We start from the raw sequence: 24,398 nt of genomic DNA on the forward strand, positions 1-24,398 counted from the left end.
TGATGCGACCCTTGGCACCAGGCGATACGACCAGTAAACTGTCCTACCTGGCAAGCTATCCTAATAAGGAAATTCACCACGGTGTCAGTGTGCTGCTTTTCTATAGGCTTTGTAATAACGGCATCTGCCCCCGGGAGTGACTGGCTGCGACCGAACACCTGCAATAAAAAAAAACATCAAGTCATGAATTCCCGGTTTTTGTGAACATGGAAATAGAAACCCGGCGCTACTCCAGGAGATTCCAACCAGAAATGGAACAACCAGTACAAGGAAGAAAGAAAATCTTACGGTGCTAATCCCCCCTGTGGCAGTCCGGAAACGCTTCACTTCCTGGCCGGCATCTACCGTCATACTCCTCTTCACTCCTCCCGCACCGGAGCTGCCAGCGTCACCGCTACCATTTGCATCCATGTCAGAATCCGGCTGGGCGAATCATCAGAGCAAGATTACTTAGATGCATTGGGTGAAATGAGACTCCCCGTGCCTTAGATTATGGCAGCCCCGTTATACCTGGTCTTTTATTCTCTGCAATTCCCACTTGATGACAACCTCCGCCAGGTCCACGGCCAATTTCCTCTGCTCTATAGTAACACTCGGCGTGAACCCCAGCCGCTGCATCGCGCTCACCATGTGCTGCACCAGGTTGTGCCGCACGGGATAGTACACCTGAGGACGAGACATACAGCCCACCAGTCATTATTGATTTTCTCGTTGGCATTTTTTTTTGCTGGTTTTTCATTTGCACCTATTTTTTTTTCTTAAGCCTATTAAATGTGTGTGTTGGGAGAAGGATTTTTGCTTTTCAGATGTTTGCGGCCGATTCATGCATTGCGACTTTTTTTTTTTTTTTTTTACTTACTTCAATAGCCTCCTTAGGAAACATGAAGCTGCAATCGTCAGATCGCTTGTGCTATAGATAGCAAACCTTCAGCCCTACGTCGTGTAGCAGAAATCATTATCTTCTATGAACGCTGGCCATGATTGCGATCACAAGCACGGAGGTCTTCTGTAGACCTCCCCCCCGGCTGTCATGCCAAACTATAGTCACCCAGCATTCATTTGACAGGGGCACCAATGGGTGGGTCTTGTGACATGCTTCCGGATCGCTTGTGTTAAATGTCTGTCAGTGATTGACAGCAGCATTTAACATGTTAACAGCCGCGGGTGGATTACGATTCCACCCGAGATTGTTAGAGGCACACGACAGCCGATCAGATCAGCTGTCATGTGCAGGGAAAGATGCGGGCTCAGCACCAGAGCCCACATCAAAGGAGGAGTAGATGAGCTGGACTTACCTATAAGTCCAAGGTTGCAAAGGGGATAAAGAGTAGCAACATTTTTTGGTGCAAATGTACTCCAGTACTTTTCACAGATTTTTTTCCCTTTTTGTACGGCAGGGATGGGTGCGACATTTTAACGGAAAGTACAATTTTTTGGGGAATAAAAACGAGCAAAGAAGATTTAAGACAAGAGTAAAGAGCCTTTTTCATTTTTGCGCAACAGTCATGAACCACTTGCGTCACTTTCAAGCATTTGGAGTTTAAAAAAAAAAAAAAAAAATCAATGAATACCGAAAAAAATAAATAATGTTCAAAACCTTTAGGATTAAGGGTGCACTTTTATGTAAGGTAGGCAACTTATAAGCAGAGGACTCATGGATCTGACAAACAACCAACCTTGAAGTGCTGCACTATTAAATGCAGGATGTGGACGAGCTGTGGGACAGTGTGCCCTTCCTCTACGATTATTTTGCGCGTCCAATGGGTCAGCATTTGGTGGCCGTCTTCCATCCGAGCAGGCACTGCAGGAGTGAGGATAGCCATGGCTTGGCGGACAATGGCCCGTGCTTCCATGGCATGTGCTTTTAGCAGACTGTGAAAGACCTTGGAAAACAAGGAGAGAGATGTCATCTTGTAATTTCCACCGAGGCTTAAATTTCAATGACGGACCATAGAAACAGTCACCTGTAAAACAATCTTCTTGTGTATGGCAAACTTGGAGATGATGTGGGCCAGGAGCAGGTGCCCGCTGTACTTGCAGGCAGGGTCCACGCAGGCTTTAGACAGCAGGCACGGCCAGGCGAACGTCATGAGACGTCTCAGTTTGCTGTTGCGGTTTTTGTTATTGTCGTGGATGTGATGTGGCGCGTGTTCTACCAGAAGGGTCGCAAACTGCAAGAGGTAAATCCTGAGCGAGTCCAGCATATCCGTCTGTTTTTCAGGGTCTAACACCTGCAAATGGACGGAGCAAGAGGACGTCATTGAAATGCTCTGACAAAGACCCCCGTGGACTAGATGCATCGGACAAACCTACCTTGGTAATAAATACACTAGTGATGCTCTCTTGATTGTCCCCTTCGGGATTCGGTGGCCCCAAGAGCTGCTCTCCTTCATTTTTCTCAAAACTGTATAAAAAGGCTGGGTTCAGAATATGCTGTAAAACCTGGAGGAAAAAAATGGACAAAAAAAATTAGAAAATCCAATAAAATATGGCAAGACTGAAGAAAGTGACGGCAGGTCTTTCGGATACTACTATAGAGCAGTGGCAAAAAAATGTGACGTTAAAGGGGTACTCCAGGCTAAACAACATATCACCTATCCACTAGGAAGGTGATCATTGTTAAGACTGGTGCGTATCAGTTAAAGGGGTCGTCCACGATAATCAGACAACTCCTGCTCAAATACTCTACTCGCCCTCTGGTGCTTGTGCAGTTTCAACAATGTCACCGTCGGGCCTCCCGAGCTTGAGTGACATTATGTCACTAGAGCCCTGCAGACAATAAATGACAGCTTCACTCTCGCTTGATTTAGACAAAGCGGTCACCAAAAAGAAATCCGAACTGCTGTTACTCTCACAATAATAATAATAATCTTTATTTTTATATAGCGCTAACATATTCCACAGCGCTTTACAGTTTGCACACATTGTGAGCCCCATCGGGGACAGCGATGATAATCTAAATTCCCTATCAGTATGTCTTTGGAATGTGGGAGGAAACCGGAGTACCCGGAGGAAACCGGAGTACCCGGAGGAAACCCACGCAAACACGGAGAGAACATACAAACTCTTTGCAGATGTTGTCCTGGGTGGGATTAGAACCCAGGACTCCAGCGCTGCAAGGCTGCAGTGCTAACCACTGCCACAATTCTTCCAGATGTCAGCTTGATCAGAAGAAAATGAGAGTGAAGCTGCCCATTAGCGGCCACTGACTGGCTGCAGAGCTACCTTGACATAATGTCATGAGAGCCCTGGTGTCGCTAGAACGGCGCTGGCAACGAAGGGGAGTACAGGCGGTTTTTCTTTTACATGGGAGAGGAGGTGATATAGTAATTGAGAACAAGTTGTCTAAACAGTGGACAACCCCTTTAGCTGCTCATGGTTGCTGTCTTGTCGTAAGGGAAACACCAGGGATGGGCACAAGTCCCACGTTCTGACAACCACTGAAAGACGGCCGCACCAATCTAACAATTATTACCTATCCATTTTTAGGATGAACTACCCCAAAAGCAAACCCAACTGGCAAATCATCTTTCCACTAGACCCCATAACGCCAACGTAGGGGTGTAAACCGTTTAGATGCTACGCTATTGGTAGGAATGCAGGTACACGGGTTGCTCGGTTTTAGTTAACTCACCTTAGCCTTCAGTTCATCTCCAAAGTTAGAGTCGCTAAACTCGACAAATCGGAAAAACAGTGCTCTCTTCTGGGCAATGCTGTAGGTTTTGGGGATCTCTTCCTCCATGTATTCCTTTAGGAAAGTCATGTTACACAGGAAGCGGCCAGTAAAAGCGCGAAGCAGTTGGAAAAGCAATTCGATGTCCCCGAAATTGCGCCTAGGAGAAGAAATAACATCAGAGCAGAGAACGCGGCTTGTAGAGTCAGCGACTTGCACATGGCAGATTACACCCACTTGCAGTAGTTAAGGAGGCAGAAGGCGAGCAGCTTCGGCTCCTTCCAGTTCGTTGCCACCATGTTGTCCTTCCGATGGCGCTCCTGGAAAGCGTCGCTGACCCAGACGCGTCTTAGGTGGCTGACCAGAGAATGCTGATTGGCCAGCCAGCTCTCGTCATTCTTCACTATAATGCTGATGATCTAGGAAAGAGAAGGTTGGCGTATATCCGGATTCTAATACGAAAGTTGTGGCGATGTCCTGTTATATGGAAACATACATGCAGAAGATCAGAATTACCTTGATTGCCTGGAACTGCAGATCAAGTCGCATGGTGCTGGTGCTGGTACTGGGGGAGCCCGGACGGACAGTGGTTTGTGTAACACCGGGGAGCAGGAGTGTAATGAAGCGGTTAGGGTTAGCAGCCAGGACGTCTCGTAAGGGTTTTGCATCCTTGTGTTTTAAAAAGCTCTGGGTGAAAAAAATATATATACTATATTATATATAAATATATATATTAGATTTTCACCTGTCACCCAGTCGGCATTATTATCCAACAGGCTAAACACACACTCGTGCCCCTAGGAAACTCACCATGAACATTCGGCTCCACTGAGGATCGTTCAGCGTGGCCTCCATCATGAAAAGCTCCACAGTCTGAGATGGATGACGGGTTAAAAATTTTATCAAGGGCTCTCTGAAGGGACTTCCGGCCTGTGGATAAGAAGAGCGTTACCTATGTAGCACAATCAGTCGCAAATATAGAATAAAATATTTCTACGTTTTCACAGCTACAGTTATAGATTTCACACGTTCGAGTCTCAGGGTCCGCGAATTCCTGACCCAAACTCAACAGCTTCACTGGCATATATGAGATTGTTGAGTTCGGGTCTGGAAATCATGGCTGGACATGCGAAAGCAGCTTTGTAAAATTGCACTAAGTTTCAGGCTGCGTTCATTTTCAGATCTTCCCCGATATGCAGTTTGCAGCCGGATCCAATTGTCAAGACTTTTCTCTGGAGGAAATATCTCTGCATGTAATGGCGATTTATAGTGCAAAGCTGCACCACGTGCTTTTTTTTTTTTTTAAAGAGGTAAGTATGGTGCATTTTACTACACTGATGTATGGATTTACAGGGTTTTTCCAGGACTTTGATATTAATGGCATATCTTTAGGATATATCACCAAAATCAGATGGGTGGGGTCCCACCACCTACGATCTGCTGTTTGCAGATGTACACAGATGACTCAGCTCTGTACACCATGTAGTGGCCGTTCTCAGGTACTGCAGCTCAGCTCCTATTAAAGTGAATTTGATCAGAGCTGCAGTACAGGACTGTGGTCTCCAATCTCTGGACACTGGTAAGCGTGAAAACTGACCATAACTCCATATATAACACCATAATCTTTATTACTTATCAAGAGAGGGTTGCACAGAGCAAAAGGTGTCAAACCTCAGTAAGGGAGGATAAGGAGGTACACTGGGTACATTTCCTACGGAGCTCCAAAACAACCAACTGATGATGGGAGTATAGGTGTGTGCTCCCCATGATCTAATACTAATCAGCTATTCTAAGGGCGCAGACGGACGTATAAATTGGACAGTGATAAGAACAAAGTGCATGGACTGGCCATCGGCTCTACCCACCTGAGCAAGACAGCTTTATGTATTTTTATGCAGCTGTCACGCTTGAGTAGGGAGGGCCGCCGGCCAGTCCATGCACTGAGTTCCGATTTCTACGACCCTCTGACTGAACCTTAAGGATAGGTGATCAATATATCAGCAGGACAACTCCTTTAACACTGAAAATAAGTCTCTGTCCATATACAGACGTACCTCTATGAGCATGGCCCGTTCAGTTTTCATAACCACCTCCAGTAAAGGCTTCACCAAGGTCTGCGGAGCGGCCGGAATCAGGTGGAAGAGATTTATAATTGCGGAGCAAATCTTCATTTCCTATAAGAAAAGAACAGCACAAGGAGTCAGGAGGCTAATCGTCGGGGATACGAAAATAACCGCCGGCCACTTTGCTCATGCAAACTCCCTCGGCTGGAGACGTTCTGTTCCTTGGACGAAAATCTTGCTGCTGATGTTGGGATAAGGGAATATAACTTTTTTTATACTGCCCAAAACTGGATTTCAAAAAAAGAAACTGGATTTTGTTAGGTAGTCCCGGCGCTAATGGTGCTGGACGTTATACGAACATGGCAAAAATGCACGAATGGTGTCTGAAATAATTAAGTGGGGTGAGAGGATTAACGATATCGTTAATCGTTCCCATACGGATGACGACTTTATTCTAAGAGAGGAAAGGCATTGCTAGGTCCTGGAAAAGGGAAACGCCTTACCGTGGCTTCCAGGTACACATGAATTGGCCAATTTATGAGCTAAGCTTTCTCAATTTTACATAATTCTGGTGCAATAATGCAATTTTCATGTTTGCAAGCTATGGCGCTACAGAGTGCTGCCTTTTTTATTTGTAGGATTAACGAGAGTCGCCCAGATGAAAAGTAGGGTTAATATTTAGTGCATTGGCCAAAGGACACAAGTAAAGATTTTCAACATTCTGATACAATTTGTGATTTAATGCAGCATCATTTTTAAGATCTCTGCTTGCTGTGAACAGATGGGAGACATTCATGTTGGCCACATAAGCCAAAAACGCGTCAGCCGGGACAGTGACCTTGAAAACGTTGACGAGAAGTTTGCAGGACTTCTCAACAGCAGCTCTTTGGATCCTAACCGTACAGTTAAGCCATGCAGCAGTCGTACAGCGACCGTCCGTCCGTATGACGGGCGCCACAAACACACATAGAAATGACGGCACATGACACTGGAAGGTACAAAAGCACGAGACCTCTTACACAATACGATATGGGGTCCTCACACCCGTCCTGGGGAATCCGCGACAACGCTGGACGCACCGTCCACGAGGACAGGTCTGAGGACTACGGCGCTAGGCAAATATACAAGAGACCAGGACAACGACAACTTCTGAACAACGCTCAATTCTCACCTCTACCCCCTCCACGGCAGGCTGGACCAAAAAAAGAGGACAGTGAGAATTTGAGGACCAATAACAGAGGTTTTGCACTAAAGGGCATCTAAACTTTTAATTGGTTGAGAGGCACCCGAGACCCCACTGATCATTTTCTGAGCCTCGGCAAGCACAGAGAAGTGTACAGATCCCCTTGCTGGCACAGGAGCTAAATACTAAGTGGGTGTCAGGAACTTTGCCCTGAACAGGGGCTAATACATTTAACAGTTTGGCTACCCTTTAAAAGAGTTGTAAAAGACTAAAACAGGGGTCCGATCTGTTTGTCCTTAAGAACAGCGCCACTCTTGTCCATGGGTTATGCCTGGTATTGCAGTTAGTCCCAATCCACCGGAATGGGGCTGAGCTAAATACCATGCTCTCCACCGGTACAAGAGTAGAGTTTCTGGAAGAGGAAAATAAATCAGCCCGTCTCATATGACCTCATTACGACGTCCTCCAAACTGACTGATCACATATAACATAGCAGGTTAAAGGGACCATACACGACAAGTACAGGGACCGCATGACAGGAACTGCCCCGTACAATATGGGGTGTGGGATTAGTTCTGCGGCACTTTAAAGGGAACCTGTCACCACGTTTTTGGAAGATGGGATAAAAATAGCGTTAAATAGGGGCAGAGGTGGGCGTTACATTAGTGTGTGTGTTATGCGTTTATTACCCACCTAAGTTGCCGAAATAACTTTGCAAAGTCTCCGTTTTCGCCTGTCAATCAGGCTGGTCAGGTCGCATGGGCGTTGTCTTCCCCCAGATTTGGCGTAGTTTTCCGTTGGTGGCGTAGTGGTGTGCGCATGCCCAAAGTCCGGAATCCTCTTCCAGGGGATTTAAAATAGCCTCGGTGTTCGTTATTGCATTGGTGATCGGTGGGCGCGGCCATCTTCCTTTGGCCGCGCGTGCGCAGAAGCGGCGCTCTGCTGGCCGCGGCTTCAGGAAAATGGCCGCCGCGATATCCATCTGCGCACGCGCGGCATCCCGCGGCCATTTTCCTGAAGCCGCGGCCAGCAGAGCGCCGCTTCTGCGCACGCGCGGCCAAAGGAAGATGGCCGCGCCCACCGATCACCAATGCAATAACGAACACCGCGCTATTTTAAATCCCCTGGAAGAGGATTCCGGACTTTGGGCATGCGCACACCACTACGCCACCAACGGAAAACTACGCCAAATCTGGGTGAAGACACCACGCCCATGTGACCTGACCAGCCTGATTGACAGGCGAAAACGGAGACTTTGCAAAGTTATTTCGGCAACTTAGGTGGGTAATAAACGCATAACACACACACTAATGTAACGCCCACCTCTGCCCCTATTTAACGCTATTTTTATCCCATCTTCCAAAAACGTGGTGACAGGTTCCCTTTAAAGGGAACGGTCGGTAACTCAATGGGCAGCATGGAGTAGTCACAGACTCGCTGCATTCACTGGTGCACTTCTGTGTGTCCATGGGGTCGATTTTGGTAACACTTGCATCCTTTTAGTTGTGAGCCGGGAGTCCAAGGTACTAATGAGCTCTGGGCTTCACCCCACCTCCCTGCTACTGACCGACAGCTTTTTCCCAAAAAGGGATATTCCCATTTCAAAGATCACATCCCAATATGTAGTAGGTGTAATAATAATACTAGCAAAGAGCTCCAATTATAAATGTAGTATAGTTCTTCTGATTAGCTATGTCGCTTACCCCATGTGCAGGGCATTGCAGTAGCTTACGTATCCATGGTTACGGCTGTCACTATGTGCTTGGTCGTAACCATGCATACCTAAGGTACTGCAATGCCCTGCACATGGGGTAAGCAACATTTTAACCAGTGAAAACAATCAGAGAGAGAGGGTTAGTGAAGGCTGCGACTTGAGCCTGCATTGTGTTCCTCTTTTATCCTCTTTTCATTGCACTTGATGAAGTCTAGGGACTTAATAATGGCCGGCCACCCACAGAGCCTTTGTTTACAATACGGCACTCCACACGTGGACAGGCGGACCACCACCTTAACATTATCTGTAAAACCAACTGTGCTGCGGTAACTTGCATGACCAGCAGTAAATCGGCCAATGTCACTCAGATGTGTCTCCATGAACATTTTGTAGTTTACCACAAATAAAGGAGTGAAAAAAGGAGATTTTTGTGTACTCACCGTAAAATCTCTTTCTCTTAGCCTCTAATTGGGGGACACAGGACCATGGGTGTTATGCTGCTGTCCACTAGGAGGCGACACTATGCATAATCTGAAAAAGATTAACTGTGGCTCCTCCTCTGCAGTATACACCCCTGGACGGCGTCAGCCTTCCCCAGTTTTGTGCAAAAGCAGTAGGAGGAATGTACCATGAATAACATAGACATGCCTATAAGAAGGCCACCATGTACGAGCTCAAAGAACAATATGAGAACTCAACAGTAACAACGGCCCGAAAAGGGCAACAGGGTGGGAGCTGTGTCCCCCAATTAGAGGCAAGAGAAAGATTTTACGGTGAGTACACAAAAATCTCCATTACTCTGTCGCCTCATTGGGGGACACAGGACCATGGGACGTCCCAAAGCAGTCCCTGGGTGGGAAGCAATGGACGAATATTGTGCAGACAGGCCCCTATACTTAGGGCACCGCCGCCTGCAGGACACATCTACCCAGGCTCGCGTCCGCTGAGGACTGGGTATGAACCCTGTAGTGTTTAGTAAACGAGTGTGGGCTAGTCCAAGAGGCCGCCTTACACACTTGTTGTGCCGAAGCCTGGAGCCGAATGGCCCAGGAGGCCCCTACCGCCCGTATAGAGTGTGCCATAATACCGGCTGGAAGAGGAGAATTCTTAAGGCGGTAGGCCTCTTGTATGGTGGATGTGATCTTCCTGGCAAGGGTAGCTTTGGAAGCTGGCAGACCCTTGCGGCCGCCTTCTGGAAGAAGGAAAAGGGATCAGACCTCCGGAAGGACGCAGTCCTAGACACATATATACGCAATGCCCTGACAAGGTCAAGCGCATGCAGAGCCTTCTCCACTCTATGAACCGGGACCGGACAAAGGGAAGGCAGAGAAATTTCCTCATTGAGGTGGAAATTGGACACAACCTTCGGAAGGAAGGATGGGACCGTACGGAGAACTACCTTGGGCTGGTGAAAAAAACAGGAAGGGCCGTCTGCAGGAGAGTGCTGTCAGTTCAGAAACCCTGCGTAGCGAGGTGATTGCCACCAGGAAAAAAACACCTTCCGGGAGAGAAGGTGGAGCGGGACCTCCTTAAGGGGTTCGAAGGGTGGTTCCTGCAATGCTGTCAGGACCAGGTTGAGGTCCCACGTTTCTAGTGGTCGTCTGTAGGGGGGAACCAATTGGGAAACCCCCTGAAGAAAAGTCCTTACTCGCGGCTTGGTAGCAAATGCGCCTTTGAAAAAAAAAAAAAAAAGCACTGAGATGGCTGACACCTGGCTCTTAGGCGAGCCCAGGGACAGCCTGGCCTCCAGACCCGATTGGAGAAAAACCAGGTAGTTTGGGGAGGGAAGAAGGGAATGGGGTCTGGCCGCGATATTCGCACCAGGTAAAGAGAACTTTCCAGGTACGGTCATAGATCTTGGCAGAGGCTGGCTTCCGTGCCCTGATCATGGTCCTAATGACGTCCGTCAAGAGCCCTGCCTGGGTTAGAACCCAGGTTTCAAGGGCCACACCATCAAATTGAGAGCCCCTGAGTTCTGATGGTAGAACGGGCCTTGTGATAGAAGATCCGGGCGGTCGGGGAGGCGCCAGGGGGCGTCTGCTGAAAGTTGTACGATGTCGGCGTACCATGTACGTCTGGGCCAGACCGGTGTGATTAAGATGGTTGGAACTTCATCTTGCTTGATCTTCCACACCATTCTGGATAACAGGGGGAGAGGTGGAAAAATGTACAGAAGCTGGAACTGGGTCCAGTCCTGAACCAGAGCGTCTGCTCAGAGCGATCGCGGATCGTGTGCTCTGGCCATGAAGTTGGAGACCTTGACATTGAAGTGGGATGCCATTAGGTCCACATCTGGGGTCCCCCAGTGATGGGAGATCTGGCGAAAAATTTCGGGATGGAGAGACCACTCTCCCGAGTCTATTCCTTGTCGTCTGAGGAAGTCTGCTTCCCAGTTGTCCACACCCGGTATGTGGACCGCCGAGAGAACCGAGCCTGTGTCCTCCACCCAGTGGAGGATGTGTGACACTTCTCGCATTGCCTGGGTACTGCGGGTCCCCCCTTGGTGATTCACATATGCCACAGTCATGGCATTGTCCAATTGTATTCTGATGTGAGAGGCTGCCAGTAAGTGATGGAAGGTCCTCAATGCCAGGAGGATGGCACGAATTTCCAGGATGTTGATGGGCATGGTCGCGTCCACTGGGGACCACTTGCCCTTTGCCCTGTGGTGTAGGTGCACTGCACCCCAACCCGTCAGGCTCGCATCGGTGGTCAGAACCTTCCATTGACCTGTGAGAAAGGACTTCCCCTATGCTAGCGAGGTTGGCTTGAGCAACCAGTACAGGGACCTCCTGGTTGACGATGTTAGCTGGAATTCCCTGTCGAGAGGAAAAAGGATTCCTGTCCCAGGACTTGAGAATGGCTAGTTGGAGAGGCCTAAGGTGAAACTGGGCCTAAGGTGAAACTGGGCCAAATGGGACCGCTTCTATTGCTGCCCCCATCCTGCCGAGGACTCTCATGACAAACCGGAGAGATTGAGGGGGTTTGCGGAGGAGGATGAGAACTCCTAGGCGGAGAGCCAGTGCCTTGTCCCTGGGAAAGAGCACTAGACCCCTGGAGGTGTTGTATAGCATTCCCAGGAAGGTCAGAGACTGACTCAGGCTTGGTGATGACCTTTGTAGGTTGACTAACCAGCCCATGCGACTCAGAGTGTCGGTTGTGATTGAGACGCTGAGCTCGCAGTCCTTAAAGGTAGGAGCCTTGATGAGTAGATCATCCAGGTATGGAACGACTACTATGCCTCTGGAGTGCAGGACATCCATGGTGGCTGCCATGACCTTGGTTAACACTCTGGGAGCCGTGGCGAGTCCGAACGGGAGAGCGACGAACTGGTAGTGGTACTGCTCGATTGCGAACCTGAAAAAAAAACTCTGATGAGCAGGTGCAATCGGTATATGCAGGTGTGCGTCTTGTATATCTATGAAGGCGAGATATTCTCCCTTCTCCATGGACGCAATGATGGACTGAAGGGACTCCAGCGGAAGTGACGAACCCGTACGTATTTGTTGAGTTGTTTTAGGTCCAGTGTGGGCCATACTCTGTCTCCTTTCTTGGGGACTACGAATAGATTGGAGAAGAAACCTCGGAAGCACCCGGCCGTGGGAACCGGCACTAAGACTCCTGCTTGAAAAAGTGAGGAAACCGCTTGGTGGAAGGCACGAGCCTTGGCTGGCGGTTTTGGGGGAACAGAGAGGAAGAATCGGTTCAGTGGGTTGGAAGTTGAACTCTATCTTGTATCCGGAAGACACTAGTTCCCTGACCCGCCTGTCTTCTGTAGTAGGCATCCAGACTTGCTGAAAAGAGCAAAGTCGCCTATGGGTGGGATGTCTTCCGGGGTCAGTGAGTCAGGAGGAAAAAAAAAGTCTGAGGTTTTCCTCCTTTGGGCTTTGACTGGCCTGCTTTCTTTATCGCCTCTCATTGGGGGACACAGGAACCATGGGGTGTATGCTGCTGCCACTAGGAGGCTGACACTATGCAAATAAAAAAGTTAGCTCCTCCTCTGCAGTGTACACCCCACCGACTGGCATTGAACTCTTCAGTTTTAGCTTAGTGTCAGTAGGAGGTGGACACGGGTCTTTCATTAGACCCTTATCTACCTCAATGTGCGTCGTTTTCTTGCAGGTTTCCTCGGAGGGATACAGGGTGAATAGTCACACCTGTATTCCCACAAGCGGACTATGAGTACGGTGTGTACTGCCACCCCGTATCCTCATTGATCCCTCACCAGGACCAAGATCCTGGCACACCAGCGTGCTCAGAAGTCCGGTCCTGGCTCCGTCCCCCACCCACTCGCCCACCAGAGCCTGTCGGTTGGAGGAGACGAGGACGTCCATCAGCCCTGGACGTTTCACCCTTTTTTTAAGGTTAGTACGGCGTGGGATGTTTTTAGGTGAGTATGTCCCCTATCCCTTCTCAGATCCTTGTTAGGGGGGGATTCTTGTTAAGTGTATCCTATTCTGCAAGGGCCTTCTGCTCCAGCGCGGGGCCCCTTTCTGGCCGCAGCGTTCTCAGCTACCTTGGAAGCGATTCCCTTCGCCCAATTCCATTCTCGGCCCCTTCAGCAAGCCATTCTGTCTCAGTGGGACAGGTCGGTCTTCTCCCTGGATCGGCCGATCAGACTCTCCTTTCGGGTCAAGCGGTCTCTCAACTGGTGGCTGACGTCTCCTCTCATCTCCCAGGGCAGGTCCTTCCTTCCGGTTCACTGGCAGGTGGTGACAACGGATGCCAGCCTGATCGGCTGGGGTGCGGTTTTTCGCCACCTGACGGTTCAGGGCCGTTGGTCGCCGCAGGAGTCTGCGCTGCCGATCAACGTCCTCGAAATTCGGGCCATCTTTCTGTCCCTCCGCCATTGGGAAAGGATCCTCAGGGGCCTTCCAGTCCGGATCCAGACGGACAACGCCACGGCTGTGGCATATGTCAACCATCAGGGGGGGACTCGGAGCTCCTTGGCCCTTGCCGAGGTATCCAAGATCCTCCTTTGGGCAGAGGCAACGGTTCCGGTGATATCCGCGGTGCATATCCCCGGCGTAGAAAACTGGGCCGCCGACTTCCTCAGCCGCGAGGGTCTCGCGGCAGGGGAATGGTCCCTGCATCCGGAGGTCTTCCATCAGATTTGCCTTCGATGGGGAACTCCGGATGTGGATCTCACGGCGTCTCGAATCAACAGGAAGGTTCCGCAATTCGTCTCCAGGTCACGCGATCCTCTCGCAGTGGGCGTCGATGCCCTGGCCATTCCTTGGTCACAGTTCAAGCTGCCCTACCTGTTCCCACCCCTTCCATTACTTCCCAAACTGTTGAAGAAGATCAAAGCGGAAGGGGTGCCGGTCATCCTGATCGCCCCGGATTGGCCCAGGAGAGCTTGGTTCGCGGAGCTCGTCAACCTTCTCGCGGACGCTCCCTGGCACCTTCCAGACAGGCCCGATCTGCTGTCCCAGGGTCCGATCTGCCACCCGAATTCTCGGTCGCTCAGTTTAACGGCGTGGCTGTTGAGACCGCGGTTCTAAGAGCGTCCGGCCTTTCGGACCGTGTGATTCACACCATGATTCAGGCTCGGAAGCCTTCGTCTTCCAGGATCTACTACCGCACCTGGAAGGCCTACTTCCGTTGGTGCGAGTCCAACCGCGTGCCGCCTATGGTTTTTTCCCTGCCTTCTCTTTTGGCCTTCCTTCAGGCAGGACTGGATTCGGGCCTGGCTCTTAGTTCCCTGAAGGGTCAGGTCTCTGCGCTTTCCATCCTCTTTCAGAAGACCTTGGCCTCTCGGCCACAGGTTAAGACCTTCTTTCAGGGGGTAGCCCACGCGGTCCCGCCGTTCAGGGCCCCTGTGGAGGCTTGGGACTTAAACCTGGTACTGGACGTTTTGAAGGTTTCTCCCTTTGAACCTCTTAGGGAGATTCCTCTATCAGTTTTATCTTGGAAGGTGGCCTTTCTTGTGGCCATCACGTCCATTCGCCGCGTTTCCGAGCTGGCGGCACTGTCTTGCCGCCCTCCGTTTTTGGTCATTCACCAGGTCAAGGTGGTCTTCCGTCCTCCACCTTCTTTTCTTCCTAAGGTGGTTTCCACCTTCCACCTCAACGAGGACATCGTTCTACCTTCCTTTTGTCCAGCTCCGACTCATCCTCTGGAGCGATCGTTGAACAAGCTAGACCTAGTCAGGGCAGTGAGGATTTATCTGGATAGAACATCCTCTTTCCGGAAGACGGATTCTTTTTTCGTCATTCCTAATGGCACGCGCAGAGGCCAGCCGGCTTCTAAAGCGACTATTGCTCGTTGGATCAGAACGGCAATTTTGGAGGCTTACCGGGTCAAGAACAGAGTGCCCCCTCCTGGGATTAAGGCTCACTCTACCCGGGCAGTCGGCGCCTCCTGGGCGGTGCACCACAGGGCTTCCGCCCTACAGCTTTGCAAAGCGGCAACTTGGTCTTCCATCCACACGTTCGCCAAATTTTACAAGGTCCATACCTACGCATCGGCGGACGCCAGCCTAGGCAGAAGGATCCTGCAGGCGGCAGTGGTGAGTCCTCTGACCTGATGGAAGTCTGTTCTCCCGCCCTTGGGACTGCTTTGGGACGTCCCATGGTTCCTGTGTCCCCCAATGAGAGGCGATAAAGAAAACAGGATTTTTGGTTGCTTACCGTAAAATCTGTTTCTTGAAGCCTCCATTGGGGGACACAGCACCCTCCCAATGTTTTCTGTTATCTGTTCTATGACTGTTCTCACGTTACAGTTCTCAAGTTTGTGGTTATGGTTTTTCAACCTTGTTTCATTATCTCCTACTGCTTTCTCACTAACTGAAGAGTTCAATGCCAGTCGGTGGGGTGTACACTGCAGAGGAGGAGCTAACTTTTTTATTTGCATAGTGTCAGCCTCCTAGTGGCAGCAGCATACACCCCATGGTTCCTGTGTCCCCCAATGGAGGCTTCAAGAAACAGATTTTACGGTAAGCAACCAAAAATCCTGTTTTTAACTGCCAGGTCTTGTTCGACCTTTGCGTCGACCGTGAGTTGTCCCTGTGTGGGGAACGGTTACGTGCTGGACGCGAGACGAACCAGCCCGAGGAATTCCGAAAGGATCGGAATCGGGTTTGTTACACTTCTTGTAAGTGCGTATAGGTTTCAGTTGAGGGAGAGAGGTACTCTTACCCCCGGTGGCGTTGGATATCATTGTGTCCAACTATTCACCGAAAAGGTCACCCACTGAGATACGGGAGGTGCGTGAGGGACTTCTTTGAGACTGTGTCCGCTTTCCATTCCGCAGCCAGAGGATACGCCGAATTGTGATGGCATTTGATGCTATCCCCGCTACAACTGCTATTTGAACCGCTTGGTCCGACAGCTCAGGAGCAGATGCTTCGAGGCCAGCTTGTAAATTTTAGGCCCAAGCCAGGATGGCCTTCGCAGCCCAAACTGAAGCGAATGCGGGAGCCAGGGATGCCCCTGCGGCCTCGAAAATTGAACGAGCCATGCTTTCTACCTGCCGGTCTGCTGCGTCCCTGAGAATTGAGCTATCTGGCAGTGAAAAGAGGGTCTGTGCTGCTAGTCTAGAGACTGGGGGGTCCACTTCGGGTGGATCTGTCCATTCCTTGGTGTCCTTCTGTGGGAAAAAGGTATTTTGCCTCCAGATATTTGCGATTAGCGATTTTTTTCTCAGGCTGTGAGCTGCTTTTTAAGGATCGCTTTAAACTCTGGGTGGTTAGAGAAAACCTTAGGCGGCTTCAGAGGTCCTTCAAAGGAAATCTTGTTCTGGGGCCTCTGGTGGCAGATTAGAAATGTCCAGCACCCGATGCATGGAAGAGATTATGTCCTCGACTAGCGCTGTATTGCTAGGAGGGATTGGGATCAGGGACCCCTCCCTTTCCCTGTCTGAGTCGGAGTCACAGATGCCTTCCGAATCCTGTGTATCACTGAGGCGTCCCCTGCTGGGTGAGCTGGGGAGGAGGCCTTCTCTGGTCGGGGATTGCAGAAATCTGCATTGTCTGTCCCTGGAAGGGGACGGTCTAGATGACCTGGAAGTGACCTGGAACTACGGTATATCTCCCTAGAAGGGGATGACCGTGTGCTATGGGATGATGCAGATGGACTTGACCTATGGGTCCGCTTGCGTCCTGACCTAGACGTAGATGTGCCAGGTCGTTCTGTTCCTGAGTCAAGCTCTCCCTTTGCTGGGTAACGGTCATAGCCGTGGCATGACTCTGCAGAGCCTGAAGCAATGTGGAGGTTTGTTATCTATACACACCCCCAGTGAAAACTATCTAACACCCCCGCTCGGACTTAAATAAAGTTAACTTATTAGATGCAAAATATTTGATTGCTAATATCTCCACAACAGTAAGGCAAGATAAAAAAAAAAAAAAAAAAAGAACATTCCTACATTTTATGCATTATGGGGCTTTAAAGTGAAGCTACTCTGTAACAAAGTGTTGCATCTCACCTGTATAAAAACAATACTGCATCTCTTTCATAGAGCTGACCTGCAATACCCAAGAATGGCCGCTACAAGGCATCCTGGCACCTCACACAGGTTACTTGGTAACAGCTTATCTGTGGATGCCATATGACAGACCCCCCCATTACTTACTGCTGCTTGGCCAGAAGTAAACGGTGTAAGGTGCCGGGACACCGTGTAGTGGTCATTCTTGGGTACTGCAGCTTAGCTGCCTTTAAAGTGAAAAGGAGCTGAGCTGCAGTATCTGAGATTGACCACTAAGGACAGCTCAGGGCTGTGGTGCTCCCCAGGACCCTGGTGGTGCCGGATCCTCACCAACCAAATATCGAAGACCCCATCATGTTAAGAAGCCAGACAGACAGAGCACACAATAAAACAGAATCCAAATATAAACTTGTGCACAAACACACAGTGAGCGACTATAGTCAGCAGACGAGTCTGACGTGTGACACGTCTCTGGTCAGTGCGTATTCCATGGCAGTGTCATTTATATATCCGATCCCCGGGCCGCAAACCAAACATCGCTAATGAATGTCGTGTTCAACTCACAAGAAATCAATCAGGCATTTTTTATTCCATTTCTTCCCTAGGCGAGTCTCCTCTGCCTGCGTGGGAATCATTAACCTTTCCTTATTGGAAAGTCAATAACTTATGTTACCATATGTGTAGCGGCCACAGCAGCAGTGTAACACCAATTAGTGAAGTTTTGATGGTTAATTGGTTATTCTTATAATTATCAAATTGCAAAACTGCTTGTAAAACCGACAACTTTGCAATCTACTAATTATGAAAAATCCTCTTTGTTCTCAAAAACTGAGAGATTTCTAACTATTATTTGCAGAGGTGGCCAGTAACCTAGGCAATAAGTAGTAGTCCATCAGAGGTGGACGGTCTCCCAGGTAAAGATCGCAGCACTTACAAGCTCTTTGCAATACAGCTTGTAAGTGCTGCTCTTTAGTTGGCCGATCAGTGGAGCGCAACGATCCTGCCAGCTTCGGTGCTCCTCTGATGGTGGAAAGGCGCCTTAGAGCAACATAGGAAATCACAGATTCGGCCATTGGCGCGACAATAGCGCTGGTCCGAACTGTTGGTCCCTTCGCAAGCAGGGAGGCTGGGGAGCGGTGCACTACTAAAGACGAGAAGACCCCATTAATGAAGAGTGTTTTTGCAGGTAATGTGCAGTTTTGCTCACAAAACCATTACCAAAAATGTCAGTGTGAGTTCTACTTACATTTCCCTCACTTCTTTGCCCTCCTTTGTGGGTGATGACCACAACTTCCATCCATTTGCGCAAGTGTTGCTATGGGGGAAAATAAAACAACTCAACAGATTAGAGGAACAGGCAAAGATCTGATTGGGACTAAAAGTCGACTGAGCCAGAATGATTGAATTCTAGCTCTGATTCAGGAAGGATAATGGGTCTTGGGACACCCCTGATGGTGACAAGTGGGGGGCTCAACAGTGGGGCGCCTAATGCTGGGTGATAAATGTTACGTGCACTGTCTCTTACCATCATCTGATCGCAGAACTTATCATTGAAAGAGTTGGGGAAGAGACGGGTCACAGACGTCAAGCGATTGACAACATTGAGGGTCAGGCTGCGGTAGTCTCCAAGCATCATCAGAAGAGGCCTCATGTGGGTATGAATCTGGTCGACTTCTATAGTGGCTCCCTCCAGAAACTATGTACAAAAAAAAAAATAAGAAAGAAAATCAGCAAAGTATTTCATGTACCCAAAATGACATTTTCAGTCCTGAAAATAAGTGTGGGCAATTAAGTGTCTCCTTTTCTATCTAACTTATTTTCAGTTGTAATCCATCCCAATGACCAGGCACAAAGATGGATTACAGGAGGCAGAGCTGGGCGTCTCAGCTCTTCTGTCTGTCAAACTGCACACAGACAAATCACAAAGCACAGGACTTTCAGTTTCAGTTCAGCCAATGGGGTAAAGACAGGAGCAAAGGAGCAATGTATGCTGTTGAGGAAAGATTCATGCACCTATAGTTCTGGCAGAATGCTGACAAGGAATTGTCCACTGAATAAGATTAGACAGCAACTTATAAGGCTGGGGGGGAATTTGACAGTTCCTGGCTGTATTAAGACTGGTATGTGAACCAAAAGCAGTTTCACCTTTCTGTGGGGAGTTGGAGGCAGAAATACCATGCCTTTTCTTTGGATTTGGGGTGAAACTACAGGCACACTTTAAAAGGGAACCTGAAAGCAGATACATGCTGAAAACAGATTGACTCTGGCTCAGAAATGATGCTGTCGGGGACCAAGACGCGCTGTAGACTAATCTGACCGGCAGACTGACAGGCGGGTCCCCGGCAGACTGACAGGCGGGTCCCCGGCAGACTGACAGGCGGGTCCCCGGCAGACTGACAGGCGGGTCCCCGGCAGACTGACAGGCGGGTCCCCGGCAGACTGACAGGCGGGTCCCCGGCAGACTGACAGGCGGGTCCCCGGCAGACTGACAGGCGGGTCCCCGGCAGACTGACAGGCGGGTCCCCGGCAGACTGACAGGCGGGTCCCCGGCAGACTGACAGGCGGGTCCCCGGCAGACTGACAGGCGGGTCCCCCTGTAGCTTCTGCCTGCCAGGCGCCCTGGATTTACAGGTTTCACCCTATGTGCGTAAATAGGCAGAGACCTGTCAATCCTGGGCAGCGGGTGGGGAGAAGCCACCAGGCACCTGCAACAGACCCCACTATAAGTAAATTGGGTCTGACGGGTGCAGTTTGTGTCCGCTGTGTGATGGATTCGCCATGCCACTGTGACTTCTATTTATAACAGAAATGGCTGACAGATCCGCCTTAATAGTCAGACTATTAGAAATGGTGGATTAGCATATTCTAGATTACTGGAACTTTAATGCATTTCCACACGTGGATTATCCCAGACTTGATTATTATTCCTTCCGTATGAAAACCACCTGACATCTCTCTGTGCTATTGTAAGAGATTCGCCATTAATCCTCATTACATGTCAGATCTCTGCACCAAATCCTTTTGTTTTCTCTGGTCTTCTACCCTGTAGCCAGCCGGTGATTGGAGTAATTAGGCACAGTATAATAAGCGTGCACCACTCTTAAGCATGTTCTGAAAATTACAAGAAAAATGAATGCAGACGTGTCAATGCCGTCTCACCTTCCTCATACAAGCTTCTCCGGCCTCTTGAAGCTCGTTGTTTGTGGAGTTAAGGGCCTTGAACAGCGCAGCAATGATTTTCTCTCTCGACTGCGGTAAATAGTTGCAGGCAGCTAGGGCATCTGTTCAGATAAAAGAAAATTAGGAACAAGATCCCGAAAAAGCTGTGTTCATACTGCAAAAAATGTGTATGACAAAATATTATATTTTAAAGTAGGATTCCCAAATTTTCTTTTTTTTGCACATATAATGGTAATTTGACAACAATTCTGGCCGTTTGATATATTTAATCCTAGATCAGCTGCATCTACACAATGTGACTCTCTTCATTATGGACGGTAGTAGAACAGGAAGACAATCTCTGACTTCCCGTGAACATAGGATGACATCGCAAAATGTTCAGTGTATCCTTTGAGATACACTGGGGCTTGTCTTCTCTGCCTCCTGCTTGTAAGAACTTACAAAAAGTAACCTATCACAAGCAGGAGGCAGGAGAAAAAGCTGAAGCTCTGAAGCTGTATCACAGATTAGATGGAAACAATCCTGTATTAGTAGGGGGATCTCAGTTCTATGTTACTAATCCATCATTGGAAAAGAATCAACATGGATGACATTTGAGAATTGACACATCTACTAGAACAGGATACAAACACACACAACAAATATACATAGCGACACACATGTATGCCATACATAAGAGACTCTACATTTCACTTCAATAGTCAATACGGTGCTACATAGGTTTAAAAAAATGTGGAGGGTTGCTTAATGCTATATTTTGGAGATCAATTCAATGAAACCCCATCTTCTCCAAATATAAACAAGAGTCCAGCTGGAGAGATTACTCCAAGACCACACATTATAGAAGCACTCCCATCAAACCTTTTATCCACCTAATATATTGCAATCATCTTATTATTTAGCATTGTGTACTTACAATTGCTCATTTTGCCTTTCTACCCATTCCATTCTACTCTTTCATGTGCTCTATGTAGAAACAGGAAGTCTTGTCCCTGCATTTATCATCTGCCTCTTCACCTCCTAACCCAGCTGCTCCCTCCTCCTCACTGCCAGGGACTTTAGCAGAGATGACTCATACAGGGAAAATTGACCTCCTGTTTCTACATAGAGCTTAGAAGGATTCAGCTAGTCAGCTTTTAATCATGTGATGTCATAGACCTAATGGAAAGAGAAGAATTAGCTGGGTAGAAAGGGAAAATGAGCAATTGTAAGCATACAGTGCTATATAATGTGACGACTGCATGAAATAAAGAGGATACACATTTTGATGGGAGGAGTTCTTTAAAAGTGAAGCATTTACAATAATATAGAAATGGATAAATCCAGAATTTTTCTAGAAAGCCATTTAAAGTCATTCACAACAATAGACTTACTCAGAGCAGCAATTCTCAGTGGCACAAGAGAGGAAAGGCTTTTATAACAAGGCAGCTTCATGAGTGTCGCGTCTTCTGCTTCACACAAGTTTAGGAGCTAAAAGGAGAAAGGAAAGATTAAGAAAAACGATTGCAGTTTGGAAACGGCGCAAACTAAAAATACATTTAATAATCTTCAGGAAAACCATAGATTCCCTCTACTGAAAAGTTCTACAACTTCAAATCATCACCGCTCTCGATCTCTGGTTGCTGTCAGTAATTAGAAACCTCATTTACTTCCAAAAGCTTTAACTTTCAAGGAGAGAGCCGCAGGAGGCAGAGAGCCCCAGGAGGCAGAGAGCCCCAAGAGGCAGAGAGCCCCAAGAGGCAGAGAGCCCCAAAAGGCACAGAGCCCCAAAAGGCACAGAGCCGCAGGAGGCACAGAGCCGCAGGAGGCACAGAGCCGCAGGAGGCACAGAGCCGCAGGAGGCACAGAGCCGCAGGAGGCACAGAGCCGCAGGAGGCACAGAGCCGCAGGAGGCACAGAGCCGCAGGAGGCACAGAGCCGCAGGGGGCACAGAGCCGCAGGGGGCACAGAGCCGCAGGGGGCACAGAGCCGCAGGGGGCACAGAGCCGCAGGGGGCACAGAGCCGCAGGGGGCACAGAGCCGCAGGGGGCAGAGAGCCGCAGGGGGCAGAGAGCCGCAGGGGGCAGAGAGCCCCAGGAGGCAGAGAGCCGCAGAAGGAAGAGAGAGAGCCGCAGGGGAAGAAAGAGAGCCGCAGGGGAAGAGAGAGAGCCCCAGGAGGCACAGAGCCCCAGGAGGCACAGAGCCCCAGGAGGCACAGAGCCCCAGGAGGCACAGAGCCCCAGGAGGCACAGAGCCCCAGGAGGCACAGAGCCCCAGGAGGCACAGAGCCCCAGGAGGCACAGAGCCCCAGGAGGCACAGAGCCCCAGGAGGCACAGAGCCCCAGGAGGCACAGAGCCCCAGGAGGCACAGAGCCCCAGGAGGAACAGAGCCCCAGGAGGAACAGAGCCCCAGGAGGAACAGAGCCCCAGGAGGAACAGAGCCCCAGGAGGAACAGAGCCCCAGGAGGAACAGAGCCCCAGGAGGAACAGAGCCCCAGGAGGAACAGAGCCCCAGGAGGCACAGAGCCCCAGGAGGCACAGAGCCCCAGGAGGAACAGAGCCGCAGGGGGCACAGAGCCGCAGGGGGCACAGAGCCGCAGGGGGCACAGAGCCGCAGGGGGCACAGAGCCGCAGGGGGCACAGAGCCGCAGGGGGCACAGAGCCGCAGGGGGCACAGAGCCGCAGGGGGCACAGAGCCGCAGGGGGCACAGAGCCGCAGGGGGCACAGAGCCGCAGGGGGCACAGAGCCGCAGGGGGCACAGAGCCGCAGGGGGCACAGAGCCGCAGGGGGCACAGAGCCCCAGAACCCCTGATCTTGGGATAGCTGGGGTCCAAGAGAACATACCCTAGAGATTAGTAAGTGATGTTTTAGTCTACTGACTAACAACTTTGCTTCCAGATACATGCCCATCAGGATAGTATTTGACCTGTGTGTGAAGGGGACTGGCATCTCTAAAAGCTTAATTACCCCCCTTCTCTGTCACCGAGGATAGGCTGGCATCCAATATGGAACGGTGACTAGAAAATTGGGGCACTTGGCTTAAAAGAATTCTACTTGTAAGGTATGCAACTTACGACTCATTTATTTATATGGCTTTTGGCTAGAAAATCCAGGTAGTTATGGGCCAGCGGTAAAGCCTGACTCTTACACCCATCAGTGAATCATAGCAATGCAGCCTTCTAAAGCAGAGGTGTCTACAGGTAGGTTACCTCGGAGTAGAAGACTTTGTGCTCCACCACATTGAGGTCCATGGTGAACAGCCGGGGCTGCAGTGTGGTGCAGAAGGTGTTCCCCTCCATGAGGCCGATCTGAGCGTTCGCTGGCTGGTGACGCAGGAGGTGCTTCTTAGGAGGAACCATGTCTTGTAACACCTAGAAGGTAACAAACCATTAGGATTGTAAAGGAGAATCCGCCCAGGAGGGATGTTCTTCCGGCACATTACCTCTTTATGGGGTTCCATGATCATGGTGACGCCTTTGCCGGTCACTTGGGCCAAGACTTGCAGAGAGTGCATGGCTTGCTTCCGCACGGTCGGGTTGGGTGATGTGACTTCTCGCACAAGATCGTGTGTTACCAGGTGGAAGGACTTCTCTTGTGCGGTTGTTATGTCCTCCGTCTTCTCCTCATCCTTCAGGGGGGTGGCACATCTGATCAATAATTGCTCCAGAGTCGTCTTTGCCATAGCAACAGCTCCATTAGAAACCTAAGGCCAGAAATAATCTCATAAGAAAAGGACAAGCGGCACCTATAGACACGTAATGGATGACAATACACAGACTTTACACGGCGCAGGGCGCCCCCTAGTGGCTCTGGATGTGGTGACTACACAACAATACAAACTACTAAATAGAAAGCGGTTATACATGACACCTCATCTTACAACACAGGACTTTAGGAAACTAACGCACTGCGAGTCCAGCTTCATGCCACAGGACCATGCTGGGAGTTGTAGTTTTTGCAATAGCAAGTTCCACAAATTGGAGGCCAGCGATATGTAGCATATTCCATTTATGTTGAGTACGGTTTCTGCACTTTGTACCATTAAAGTGGTCTCCAGGCATATAACACCGATGACCTATCCTCACACTGGGGCATCAATATCATTACGTGAGGGTCTGGCAGGCGGCACCTCCACTGATCAGCTGTTTGTAGCTCAAACACTGGTCAGATGAACGCCG

At 49.7% G+C, this 24,398-nt stretch overlaps 1 protein-coding gene across 5 annotated transcripts in view; it reads right to left on the reverse strand.

The window, feature by feature from the left end:
- The window catches only part of TRRAP (transformation/transcription domain associated protein), a 165,515-nt gene that overhangs the window by 107,303 nt on the left and 33,814 nt on the right, over window positions 1-24,398 (reverse strand). For 3 of the 5 annotated variants that reach the window (XM_077274903.1, XM_077274904.1, XM_077274901.1), the window contains exons 26-43: window positions 23,663-23,923; window positions 23,430-23,591; window positions 21,614-21,710; window positions 20,220-20,341; window positions 18,586-18,756; window positions 18,307-18,375; window positions 6,908-6,928; window positions 5,728-5,847; window positions 4,484-4,603; window positions 4,190-4,360; window positions 3,911-4,092; window positions 3,635-3,833; window positions 2,314-2,442; window positions 1,965-2,231; window positions 1,677-1,883; window positions 511-666; window positions 289-423; window positions 48-158 (exon numbers count right to left, since the gene is read on the reverse strand). In XM_077274903.1, the coding sequence (XP_077131018.1) occupies window positions 48-158; window positions 289-423; window positions 511-666; window positions 1,677-1,883; window positions 1,965-2,231; window positions 2,314-2,442; window positions 3,635-3,833; window positions 3,911-4,092; window positions 4,190-4,360; window positions 4,484-4,603; window positions 5,728-5,847; window positions 6,908-6,928; window positions 18,307-18,375; window positions 18,586-18,756; window positions 20,220-20,341; window positions 21,614-21,710; window positions 23,430-23,591; window positions 23,663-23,923 (2,700 nt within the window). The remainder of the gene's footprint in view (window positions 1-47; window positions 159-288; window positions 424-510; window positions 667-1,676; window positions 1,884-1,964; window positions 2,232-2,313; window positions 2,443-3,634; window positions 3,834-3,910; window positions 4,093-4,189; window positions 4,361-4,483; window positions 4,604-5,727; window positions 5,848-6,907; window positions 6,929-18,306; window positions 18,376-18,585; window positions 18,757-20,219; window positions 20,342-21,613; window positions 21,711-23,429; window positions 23,592-23,662; window positions 23,924-24,398) is intronic. The other 2 variants (XM_077274906.1, XM_077274905.1) reach the window with 1 other exon arrangement.

The sequence above is a fragment of the Ranitomeya variabilis genome, chromosome 7 (genome assembly GCF_051348905.1).
Source record: "Ranitomeya variabilis isolate aRanVar5 chromosome 7, aRanVar5.hap1, whole genome shotgun sequence".
NCBI classification, from domain to species: Eukaryota; Metazoa; Chordata; class Amphibia; order Anura; family Dendrobatidae; genus Ranitomeya; species Ranitomeya variabilis.